Here is a 12,090-nt window from a genome sequence, read left to right as displayed (position 1 = left end):
GTCTCCCAACGCAAAAAGACCCGCTCAGGTGTGTCCCACACAACACTAAACACAGGTGTGTGCCGGGGTGCGACCGCCCACGCGCACAGCCGAGGGGAGGCCGGCTCCCCAGCCTCATCACGCTGGAGGAGCGTGGGCTACATGCAGGGCAAAAGGAGGCTGCGCAGCACATGCGGGGAGCTCCAGAACTGAACCCCCCAGCTGCGCTGGCCAGAGCGGCTCATCTCCCTGAAGCCGCAGCACCAGCGCTCTCAGTCTTCATAGGAGAAATTAATCTAAATTCCTAGAAGCTTTGCTAGATCTCAACAAAACGTTCATACATACTAGTGTGTAATGTGTATGGTGCAAATGTGTTTAGATAGTTTGGGCTACATTGTAAAATATTAAATGAGAAATACAGTATGCTATTTTGTAGTAGACCAAGGGCTCCTATCCAAATTTATTTAACTTTTTACATTTAAACAACATTTCTTTGTTTCACATTTTTTTTGTTTCTTTTGAGACAATGTCTCACTGTGTATCTTAAGCTAGACCAAACTCCAAATCCATCTGCCTCTGCCTCCACATACTGAGATTACAGACATGCATCACATGCCCAGCATCATTTTATTTCAAGTAGGATTTGCCTGGTATCCGTGGCTCATGCCTATAATCCCAGCTGAGGGATTACAGCTGAGGGAAGCTGAGGTCTGAAGATCCTGGGCCAGGAAGTGTGTGAAGATTCTTACCTCCAATTAAGCACCAGAAAAACCCAGAAGTGGTGCTGTGGCTTAAGTGGTACGAGTACTAGCCTCAATCAGAAAAGCTCAGGGACAGAGCCCAGACCCTGAGTTCAAGCTGGTACAAAAAGAAAAGAAAAGGAAAAAAAAAAAAACCAAAGCAGCACTGCTACATCACTTCACCATAGATATCCAAAAGCAAGCTCAAGGAAAACCAGTAACGACAAAGACAATATCCCTCCGCCAGACCCTGCGGCTGGACCATAGCCCAGTCAGCTCTGCTGAGACCCATGTCCACATTCACAACTCCATGGGATAAATACTCACTGACATTCCTGTAATCTGGTCTTTCCACAGATGGAGACACAGAGAGGGTCTTATTGGTTGGACCCAAAGCACCTGCCACAAACCTCTTGATACCTTTGGGAAAAGGAGAGAAAGTATGAGATCCCCAAGGTGTTCAAGTATGTTTTGAATTAAAAAGCTTTAAGATTTTTCTGCAGAACACACAGCTATCTCAAATCCTTTGCCCACAACTCAGAAATGCAAAAGGCATTCAAAAACCCTATTTTGTTGATTCAAATGACAACATAACTTCACCTCTAATGAACTAATAAGTCTATTCATGCCTCTCTGTCATTTTGTGAGATAATTCAGATTCTGTAATATGTATTTGGTTATACAGTTCTCCCCAGGGAAATCATGTACTATGGAAGATATGCAAATATTAACTACCAAGCCAATCCAAAAAAAAGAAACTCAATTCTCCCTCCTCATCTCAATTCAAAGGGTTTTTCTGCATGCGAGTAAAAGCCTCCAGTTCCAGAATGAAGCAGACCAAAGGTTGCCTTAATAACCACAAAATCACCCTGTCTCTAGGCCAGAGTCTAGGTGCTGCAAAATGTCATGGCAAACTGAGTTCATTTGCATATAATGGCATAAACCAGGAGTAATAGTGCTAGTTAGCTACAGTGAACTTAACCCACTCAATGACCTGGGTTATACTTTATAGCAAAACTGGAGAAGACTACCAACTAGTTGGTAACTCAGTTTGTGAACAGCTTAAAGGCCCAAGTATTCTTTATCTTCCCTAAAGTTAAACAACATAGAAGGATAAGAAAAATATTCTTTCTTCCAGTCGTGGCTGGTTCACTATGCTTTCACCTGCCTCTTGGATGGATTACAGTCTACACATTTCTATGAATTTAAACTTCATCTCGCAGCAACAAAACTGTAAATTGCTTTGTCCCTCATGAGCATGCCTGGCTAACTTAACAATTTTGCTGTACGTGTTTCACACAGGCAATAATCCCATTTCCACATCTTTAAGGGGCTCCGTATTATTTATTCTGCACCTTTCCCCTCTCTCAGAATCTATCAGCCAGTGCCCAGTGTTCAGATGGCAGCCAGCCAGGATGAAAGTTATTTCAGGAAAGTTATTTTCATGTCCCAGCAAGACTCCCTCCTGTGTGGCAGAATCTTCAAGGTCACACCAAACTCACAAGGGGAAATGCTTGAAAGGCAATCTATCTGGAAGCAAGCCGCTCAAGAAGAAGAAGAGGGTAGTTTTAAAAGAATATGATCAGGGCCAGGAGTCTGGCCTAGTGGTTGAGTGCTTGCCTAGCATGCACGAAAACCCAGGTTCAATTCCTTGGTACCACATACATAGAAAAAAGCCGGACGTGGTGCTGAGGCTTAAGTGGTAGAGCTCTAGCCTTGAGAAAGTCCAAGGACAGTGCTCAGGCCCTGAGCCCTGAGCCCTGAGCCCTGGGCCCTCAAGCCCAGGACTGGCAAAAAAAAAAAAAAAAAAAAAGAATATGACCAAACACCCTAATGAGCTCCATCTGCAGCTAAATAATCACCCAATAATGTGGTTTCAAAGGGAGAGAAAAATCATTTCAGCTGTGAATACCCAGGGACGTCAGGGGCCTAACTACAAAGTCAGACGGTTTCAAGGACCAGCAGGTAAAAGACGCAGCCCTGAGTCCAAAGCCCGCAGGGACACACCACCTCGGGGAAATGAAAAACACTTCCATTATGCCACTGCCAAGCAAAAACCTGCTAACAAGTGAAATACACTATCTGCAGCAGCTCCTGAGCCGTGGGGCACGTACAGAGAGAGTGCCTACTATACACAGCAGGGGACAGGAGAGGCGTGGTTCTGTAACTCACGGCATGAGGTGTACCAATGTCCCTTACCTGTCTGGAGTGTTATCTCCTCTGCTGCTTTTCTGGCCACCTGGGCAGCGCATTTGTTCATCCGGTAAGCCTAGCACATTAACCACTAATGTTAGTTTGTCCTGCTTTTTCTCCATGCAAAATACAAAATCAACAGCCATCTAATATTTAGTTGTATTCAGCAAGGAAATGTCAAATGAATCAATCTGAAGTCTCAGTGAAATCCAGCCAGGAAGCCCTACCAGTTGCCCAACTTTGAAAGGCGGGTGAGAATGGAAATGCACCCCTGGAAACTATTTTCAGGGTCTTCTCACAAACCCTGAGGTGGCCGGCAAAGAGAACAACCTCCAGACACCTTCTAAGTCAAAGGGCAAGCCAAGGCAGTCAGACACTGCAAATTAAGAAGGAAGACAGCATAAAGTGGGGGAAGCCACAGGCTTCTGAGGCCTAGACCTGAGATCTAGTACTAGCTCCACTGCCACCTAACCAGTCAGTTCCCACCGCAACTGCAACTGCCCTGGCCTGGCTCTCCCCACTTCGCTGCACAACGCTACAGCAGCAGTTCTGAACACTCCAACAATCCTTAGTTATTAGCCTGCGCAGGAAAACCATGATACTCAACGAGAAGTAGAGGTATGACTCAAGTGGTAGATCACTGGTCTTGAGCAAAAAAAACTAAGCAAGAACGTGAGGCCCTGAGTTCAAGTCTCAGTACTGACAAAAAAAAAAACCCTACAGTTTAACAAGCTTCTGTTTTGTTTTGTTTTTGCCAGTCATAGGGCTAGAACTCAGGGCCTGGGCATTGACCTTGGACACTTCTTGCTCTTGGCTGGCTGTCACTTGAGCCACAGTGCCGTTTGAGGTTTTTCTGGTCGTTAATTAGAGATAACAGTCACCCTGACTCTAGTGCCCTGGGCTGGCTTTGAACCACAGTCCTCAGATCTCAGCTTCCTGAGTAGCTAGGATTACAGATGTGAGCCACCCACCCATCCCAACAAGTATTTTTTTACTTTGCCTATCACTTGTCCATTAAAGCCAGTTATAAAGTGAATAGGTTACTTTGCTCACAAGCAGCAAAGATTCAAAGCATCACCCTATCTCTTCATCAGCTGACTGTAGTTCTCAGAGTTTTCTCACGAGCTCCCTTCCACGCAAGAAGTGCTCGTAAGCATCCTAGAAATGGGAAAAAAGCGAATCCTCACCAAGTGTTCAAGGCCGTAGTCAGCTTGGGCAATGCTGGTACTGCTGAAAGTATTCGTTTCGATGATATCTGCTCCAGCCAACAAGTAATCCTGCAACAAGAACAGCAATACCAGCTCCTGTGCATTTGCCATCCCTCCCACTGACAATAACTTCCTTCTTTCCTCACCATCTCCGATCCCTCACCCAGTCACGCAGCACACAAAACACTGTCACAAGCTCAAGTTTGTATCTTCCTTCCTTGCACAAGACCAACAAACACGTTGGTGCATGGGACCTTAAGACCTGAAGCTGGCAGGAGGCTACGGGCCCCCTGGTCCCCCAAATCTCAGTTCCCCGGTCCGGTGTCCTTGCGGCCTGGCTCCCAGGTGCATGGTGGAGTAAGGGACACAGGGCAGCTCCAACTGTCCTTTTGTTCATTGAACTGCAGAGACTCAGCTCAGATCCTCAGGTGTGGCAATGAAATGAGGGTAGCAAGCACACAGCACCACTCCAGGAGCCAAACCCTGGAGCACAGGGGGAGGGTTGGGAGGGACTGGCTCATTACAAAGGAGGCTGGAAGGCTGTGAAGAGCTGGGTGACCTGCGGAATGAGTGGATGCCGACAAGGGAGGGTAACCTACCCTAGCCTGCCTGCCCCAACCAGGCGCATCCCCTCCAGCCCCATTCTTCTGCCACCTTCACTGGCACACCCACCTTTCCCAACCACCCCCTCCATAACCTGCACTACAGCTAGCAGCACTTATGCCTACTGCTCTTGCTAAGCCTAGGGTCGAGGAGGAAATGAAATACAGCCACTCCACCTTGGCACTCTTGGCCACTGAGCCCAGAGACAGGCCAGCATCAGCCTGCGATACAAACTTTAAAGTCTGAACATGAAAACTGGGCCTCTTTTCTAAAACTCTAAGCCAGGTGCCAGTAGCTCACGCCTGTGATCCTAGCCAGTCAGTCAGGAGGCTGGGCCCCACAGGGCTGACATTCAAACCAGCCCAGGCAGAAAAGACCAAGAGACTCCCATCTCCAACACCTACTATGTATCTGGCCTTTGTGTTAAGTGCTAGATAAAAAGGGTAGATCTGGGTTGGACGCATCTACATCCGCCATGTACATAAATTTTAAAAAGCAGTGTCAAGCCAGTGCAGTGGCTCACACATATAATCCTAGCTACTCAGGAGGCTGAGATGCGAAGATGGAGGTTCAGCCTAAGCCAGCCTAAGCACGAAAGATCATGAGACTCTTATCTCCAATTAATCACTAGAAAACTGGAAGTGGGGCTGTGGCTTCAGGGGTAGGGTGGTAGCCTTGAGCTGAAGAGCTCAGGGATAGCACCCAGGCCCAGAGTTCAAGCCCCATGATGGACCAAAAAAAAAAAAAAAAGTTAAGCAAATAAGAGCAAGAAAAACTGAAAATCTTAATGCCTGAGAATAAGATAAGGTAATAAGCATAAAATCTGAGTGTAAATGCCTTAAGGAAAGAACTCTACTTCATCATGTTTATCCCAAGCACCAAACATAGTACTTGACTTTTATTTGTCTAATACCTCCTTCCTAATAAATCATCTCTTTCTCTTGCATTCTCAGGAGCAAGCAATAGGGGGGGTGGGGGGAGCGTGGCCCATGGTAGAGTGCTTGCCTAGCATGCATGAAGCCCTACGTTTGATTCCTCTGTACCACGTACCCAGAAAAAAACAGAAGTGGTGCTGTGGCTCAAAAGGTAGAGCTCTAGCCTTGAGGAAAGCCCACAGACAGTGCTCAGCCATGAGTCCAAGACCCAGTACTGGCAAAGAAAGAAAGAAAGAAAGAAAGAAAGAAAGAAAGAAAGAAAGAAAGAAAGAAAGAAAGAAAGAAAGAAAGAAAGAAAGAAAGAAAGAAAGAAAGAAGGAAGGAGAAAGGAAGGAAGGAAGGAAAGAAAGAGAAGAAAACTCAGTAATGCACCTTCTATCTGGCAAATATCATGTAACCCTTCTATTAATTACAATAAAAAATATATGAAAAAAAATAAGAAAATTCAGGAGCAAGCACAGGTCACAGGTATGTGATGTGAGTACATGAAGAAACTTCAATGAAAGTTTTAGAACCTGGGAATGATTTACCTTATGGATCTGGTAAATGACATCGGGTTGAGTTATGCTTAAAATGTCGTTGTTGCCTTTCAGAGGCCTGGTATGGTCTTTAAATTCCGGACCTTGGAAGCTTTCTTCGCTCAGCTTGTACCGCTGGATCATTGTCCCCATCCCTCCATCCAGCACCATAATCCTCTTCTGAAGAATGGCTTCAATCTCATCCCGATGGGCTTCCTTCACCGCACCTTTAAACAGTGTGAAAATCTGACTTTAAAGAATGAAAAGTGAAAATGGTGTGTGGAGAGGGAATTTAGAGTCAACTATAATGGAGCATTAGAGAACTGTGGCTTCTAACACCACAAACACTAATGCCAAAAAAAAAAAAAAAAAAGAAAGAAATGCACACAGCACAAAAATCTCTGGTAAAGCATCACACCAAGGCAAAAGCAGCTTCGTGAGTTCTGTTCCTGAGAAGAGAAAAACTGGCAGCAAGGAGCCAGAGGCGAGGCCAGGCCAGCGGAAAGCCCTCGGGGCTGTCTGAAATGGCCTGTTCCTCCCCTTCTTGGCTAACCCCAGGCGGACCTCGGAATCCTGGGATCGCCACGCCCCTGGCAGACCCGGGATCTAGTAAAAGTGCAGGGCCGGGAGTGTGGCCTAGTGGTAGAGTGCTTGCCTAGCATGCTCGAAGACCGGGGTTCGATTCCTCGGCACCACCTACATAGAAAAAAAGCCAGAAGCGGTGCTGCGGCTCAAGCGGTAGAGCTCCAGCCTTGAGCAAAAGCAGCTCACGACAGTGCCCGGCCCTGAGCGGCAGCCCAGCACGGGCGGAACCGGGGCCTGGCGGGAGCAGAGGCGCGCACTCGGGGCTCCCCCGCCCTGGGCTCCCGCACCCCAGCACCCCGGCTTCCGGGGGAGCCAGTTCCCGGCAGCCCGGCCTGCCACCTCCAGTTCCCGGACCCGAGGATCCCCCGGGCCCGGCGGAGCCCCGGGCGTGGCGGGGGGACGCGGACGGACCCCGCCCGGACGACAGCCACACCCCACCCCGGGGACCCGAGGCCCCTCCGGGCCGCCCGCAGCCACAGCCGCGTTACCGGGTTGCGACAGAGCGGGCGACATGTCGCCGGAGTCCGTCTCCGGGACCGGGAGCCGGGGGTGCAACGGGGAGGACTCGATCTCCACAGACGGCCTCCACCTGGCCCTCGTGGCTCCGGCGTGCGCAACAACTTGGCCGCTGGCGCGACCGCGGCGCGACGGCCCGGCCCACGACCTGCTGGGGCGCCAGGGCTGCGCGTGCCGTTAGGTCGGCGCTCAAGCCAGCGTCTGGCGGGAGGGCCCGCCCTCCCAGACCTGTGATTGGGCCGCAAATGCACCTCGCAGGCCTATTGGCTGGAACACCAGCCAATTGCTTTATGCTTGACCCGAGGCCCTCTGGGAGATGTAGTCCTCAGCACAGTACCTAGTGTGTCCCCGCTGTCATCAGGAAGCACTGCTAGTGGTGGGTGTTGTGGAGGTGAAGATCCAGGTTCCTGGCGTCTCCGATGAAGAACGGATGAACACACACGCACACACACACACACACGCACGCACGCACGCCAAGTGGCAAAGCAAGGCGAGCAGGTCACCGCGCTAGGTTTGGGAAGTGCTGTGGCAGCTGGGGTGGGGGCTGAGCTTGGGGGAGTCCTGGGAGGGGTCTGCGCGTGGCACGAAAGTTGCACATGGTTCTATTGGACAGGTGCCCCTCGCCTGGAGAGAACTGGCTAAAGAGTCCTAGCACCAACCCACCAACCCTCAGAGCCCTGCAGATCTCTGTGTCCATCTTGTCAGGTCCTGAGGTCAACTGAGTCAGGCCTGCAACGAAACATTGCTACCTCTGGAGTCCGTCAGAGTGATGACTGGGGTTCCCAAGATGCCCCTGAGTTTGCCACAAAGGTGAGCCCCTCAAACTCGGTCATAACCTCAAGATTTGGATCTTCTTCCCAGAGTGCTCCAAGGACAGATGGGCAAAAACTGAGGCTTAAAGATATTCACAAGCCAGGCCAGGAGTTTGGCCTAGTGGTAGAGTGCTTGCCTGGCATGCACAAGGACCAGGGTTCGATTCCTTAGTATCACACAGAAAGAAAGCTGGAAGTGGTACTGTGGCTCAACTGGTAGAGCTCTAGCCTTGAGGAAAGCCCAAGGACAGTGTCTAGGTCCCGAGTTCAAACCCCACAACTGGCAAAAAAAGAAATCATAATAATAACATTAACAAGTCATGCTGGTGGCTCATGCCTATAATCCCATTTCCTCAGGAGGCTGAGATGTGAGGATTTCAGTTCAAAGCCAGCCTAAGCAGGAAAGTCCATGAGACTCTTATATCCAATGAACCACCAATATTCTGGAAGTGAAGCTATGGCGCCAGCCTTGAATGAAGAAGTTAAGAATATCTAGGTCCCTGAGTTCAAGCCCTAGCACTGAAACAATATAAAAGAAAAAAAATACAAAGGGCATAATGAGAAGGGCTCCTACAGCCTGGGTATACTGAGGGGGCTCCAGCAGCTGGATACCAGTGCCTAATTGTTATGGAGGCAAAAGTATATTTCCAAATACTGAAAACAGCAATGTTGAAAAGACAGAGGTGTGTGGGGGAGAGCGTGGTTTAAATGGAAGGATTTTGTTTTCTAGTTGCTTAAGAACTTCTGCCTACGAATGACCTTACCTCCAATCCCCTCGATCTGCGAGGTGTTATTAGAATCCCCAAGGAGCTTGATGCCCAGATCTAAACGCAGACCTTCACGACTTGAAAGCTGGACATTAGGGCTGAGTTGGCATGCAATTAAATTACATGTATCTACTGGGAATTCTGAGGTGCCATGTCAGGTAAGCCCATCTTCCTACTTCATCTATACCACTTACCTGTAATTGGGTCAATAGTACTAAAACCCATGGCAAATTCAACCACACCCAACAAACTAGTCCATCTCTCATTCTTTAAGGGATGCACATACTACACCAAAGGAGAGTTTTAAAATACAATGTGAATTTTTAATTGACAAGTTTACCTGGAGTCAAAGCATCTGGTTGTATGGAATTTTCAAAAAAACAAAACATGTTATTTTTCTTTTGCAAATTCAGTTTAATTGGTAATTCCACCTCAGAAACAAAAATAACTCCTAGAATCAGAGTCTGAACATTGTTATTCTCCAAACTTTCCTTTCTTCATTTACCAGTGAATAATATGCTCCATTCTTGTGATGGATGTTAAAATTTGGGGTAGGTGAGTTATCAAACCCAGCCTAAAACAGAAGTCCCAACCCCAATAAATATCCTCAAATGAGAAATGACTTCCTAGTTTCTCCCAAGGGTTTATGGATGGAATATATAGCACCTGCTTGAAATAAAACAAGTAAATCAACAGCTGCTACACACTACCAGAGAAGCGTGTGGCACAAAGCCATATAGTACATGAACGGCAGGAAGGTTAAATGCTCCCAGAAGGCCAGTGTTGGCATAAGTATCAGAATAAGGAACACATTACATTTCTGACTGTGTGGAAATGTAGAACAAGTGGAGAACACGCACAGGTAACAGGCACATGGGGCCGCTTCTCTAGCAACACTTTTATTGCTGCTGTTTTGCTTCCTGAAGGATCCAGGGATAAAGAGAGCTACTGATTTCTTCACTACCTGCCCCCAATGAGGTGAAAAGCTGGCTGCGTGAGGGCACACAGCACCCCAGGTGGGAAATTGAATAAATGTCCAACAGATCAAGACTCCATGTCAGGCCAGCAGTGCCATCCTGGGTCACAGTGTGGCCCATCCCAGAAGTACATCCCCAGATGCCAGCACAAGCCTCTGCCACTTCCTCCTACCCACAAAGAACCACCCCAAGCTCTGAACTTCCTTGTACCATCATTGAATTAGCGCTTAATCCTAGCTTCCACTGGACAGCTCCTAGAGCACCAGGCCTAAGCGAGTCCTGCTCCCAGCTCTACGAGTGCGGGAGTCTCCTACCAAGAACTCCTACCCAACAATGTGCTCATTTAAAAACCGAGGGCTTCCCTACTAGACAGAGCAGGAGAATCTGCAATTGGCAGATGATCCTACAAAACTCACTTTGCTTTCAACTCCACTTTTGTGTCTGGCATGAGCTGTATGTTTCCTCAGGTCCCTTCCCTGGGGCACACAAGTAAGGCATCAAAACTCACTAATCAGACAAGCCTTTCCTAAATAATAAAGAGCTGCCTGTAGGCTCTATTTAAAATGAATATTGCTTTTCAGGTAGGCTCTCACTACACAGCCCAGAATAGCCTCAAACTTATCAAAAATTGTGATTACTAAAATCCAGACACGGGAGTATAACTCTGTAATCCCGGCACTCAAGAAACTGAGGCAGGAGGATCACGGAGATAAGTCTGAGCTACAGAGAGATTAGGAAGAGAATGTGCGCCTTCAATGCCTTGCACTCCCTTTTGAGTGTTCTGTTTCTTTTCTTGGCAAATCCACCTCTTAATGTTTAATTCCATGAAGACACACAGTGATATTTATATACGAATCAAGCTAATCTTTGGACAACCAAGGAAATAAAGCACTAGAATCCCAAATATTTCTCCTAGACAAAAGCACACAAGCATATTAGATATAAAGACTATTTCATTTGAAAAGAAAAATCAAACCTTAACCTGTGATTCTAGCCACTCACATGAATCCTGGGTATTTGGGATCTTTCACAGTTTCCACTTTTCTTCTGTTCTTAAATCTTCCTAATTGCATAGTATTCAAGTAATTTGATCTGTTTAGCCAAGGAAATAAACTGACCTGATGCTCTATTCCATTTAGCTGTAAAAATCAGAATTGAAGAATGCATCTGTGTTTCAAGCCTGCCATGTCAGACACTAGGGAACTAATTTAGGTCATGTGACTTCTCTGGCAAAAAAAAAAAAAATTTAATGGGCTGCTACAGAATCTTTTTTCCTTTCTGAACTCAGCAAAGCTTGTCAAAGTTTCCAGAAACCACCGTGACTTCAGCTTTTATTGGTTTGGATGGGATCAAGGATTACAGATCGCTCTCTCCATACAGGGCGGAGGAGAAGGCGGTGTAATCCAGGGCTCCGGGCACACTTCCGGGGCCAGAGTACGCTGGCATCCTCTTAATGCAGTACTGGGCCTGATCAGGAGGCAGCTCTCGACGCAGCTCATCCGCCAGGATGTAGGGCTAAAAAATAAAAACATACACCACACACATACATGCGTGTACAAAGTTAGTCTCAGAACACACTGAAACACCAAGAGTACATTTTTTACATATTTGCTGCATTTGCTTAGTTTATGAAAAGGTCTAAAGGCAGGGAGAGTGTCCCTGGGAACGGGAGATTGAATATGCATCACAAAGAAAAGTGGGGAATTATTATCACTGTGTAGGTGTTACTTCATGACCTAAAATCCTGCCACACAAGAACAGTTAGTTGGTTTATGTCATATACTCATGAGGACACAGTGATACTCCATTCACCATATTTTTTGAAACCTAGATGTTTCATATGCTTGTAGACAATAAAGACCTTTCTTTCCCTACCTATTTTTTAAATCTAGAAATACATTGCCATTGGAGAGAAACATCCTCAAAAAGAAATAAGAATGCATTCAAAGATGGAGATGAAGCTGGGCCCAGTGGCTCACACCTGTAATCCTAGCTAGTCAGGAGACTGAGATCTGAGGATCCTGGTTCAAAGCCAGCCGGGGCACGAAAGTCCATGAGACGCTCATGTCCAATTAACCACCAGAAAACCAGAAGTGGGTCTATGGCTCCAAAGGTAGGGTGGTAGCCTTGAGCTGAAGAGCTCAAGGACAGCACCCAGGCCCAGAGTTCAAGCACCACGACCGACAAAAAAAAAAAAAAAAAAAAAGATGAAGATTAAAAATAAATAAATGAAAAGCCAAGGGCTAGGGATGGCTCA

The 12,090-nt window shown here is 47.2% G+C and overlaps 2 protein-coding genes across 4 annotated transcripts in view; both read right to left on the bottom strand.

Moving 5' to 3' along the window:
- Mtr (5-methyltetrahydrofolate-homocysteine methyltransferase) overlaps positions 1–7,437 on the bottom strand; it is a 38,463-nt gene extending 31,026 nt beyond the window's left edge. Inside the window, exons 1-5 of the mRNA XM_090318783.1 lie at positions 7,250–7,437; positions 6,189–6,403; positions 4,100–4,189; positions 2,919–2,988; positions 1,047–1,139 (exon numbers count right to left, since the gene is read on the bottom strand). Of these exons, the coding sequence (XP_090174909.1) occupies positions 1,047–1,139; positions 2,919–2,988; positions 4,100–4,189; positions 6,189–6,403; positions 7,250–7,274 (493 nt within the window). The 5' untranslated portion in view covers positions 7,275–7,437. The remainder of the gene's footprint in view (positions 1–1,046; positions 1,140–2,918; positions 2,989–4,099; positions 4,190–6,188; positions 6,404–7,249) is intronic.
- Positions 7,438–9,273: 1,836 nt separating this feature from the next.
- Actn2 (actinin alpha 2) overlaps positions 9,274–12,090 on the bottom strand; it is a 42,474-nt gene continuing 39,657 nt past the window's right edge. For all 3 annotated transcript variants that reach the window (XM_090318780.1, XM_090318781.1, XM_090318782.1), the window contains one exon: positions 9,274–11,348. In XM_090318780.1, coding sequence (XP_090174906.1) covers positions 11,190–11,348 — 159 coding nt within the window. In that variant the 3' untranslated portion in view covers positions 9,274–11,189. The remainder of the gene's footprint in view (positions 11,349–12,090) is intronic.

This window comes from Megascapheus bottae, chromosome 26, assembly GCF_031878675.1.
Source record: "Megascapheus bottae isolate mThoBot1 chromosome 26, mThoBot2.hap1, whole genome shotgun sequence".
NCBI classification, from domain to species: Eukaryota; Metazoa; Chordata; class Mammalia; order Rodentia; family Geomyidae; genus Megascapheus; species Megascapheus bottae.
Note: the sequence above shows the minus strand (reverse complement) of the source record. Positions and strands in the feature narration are given on the sequence as shown.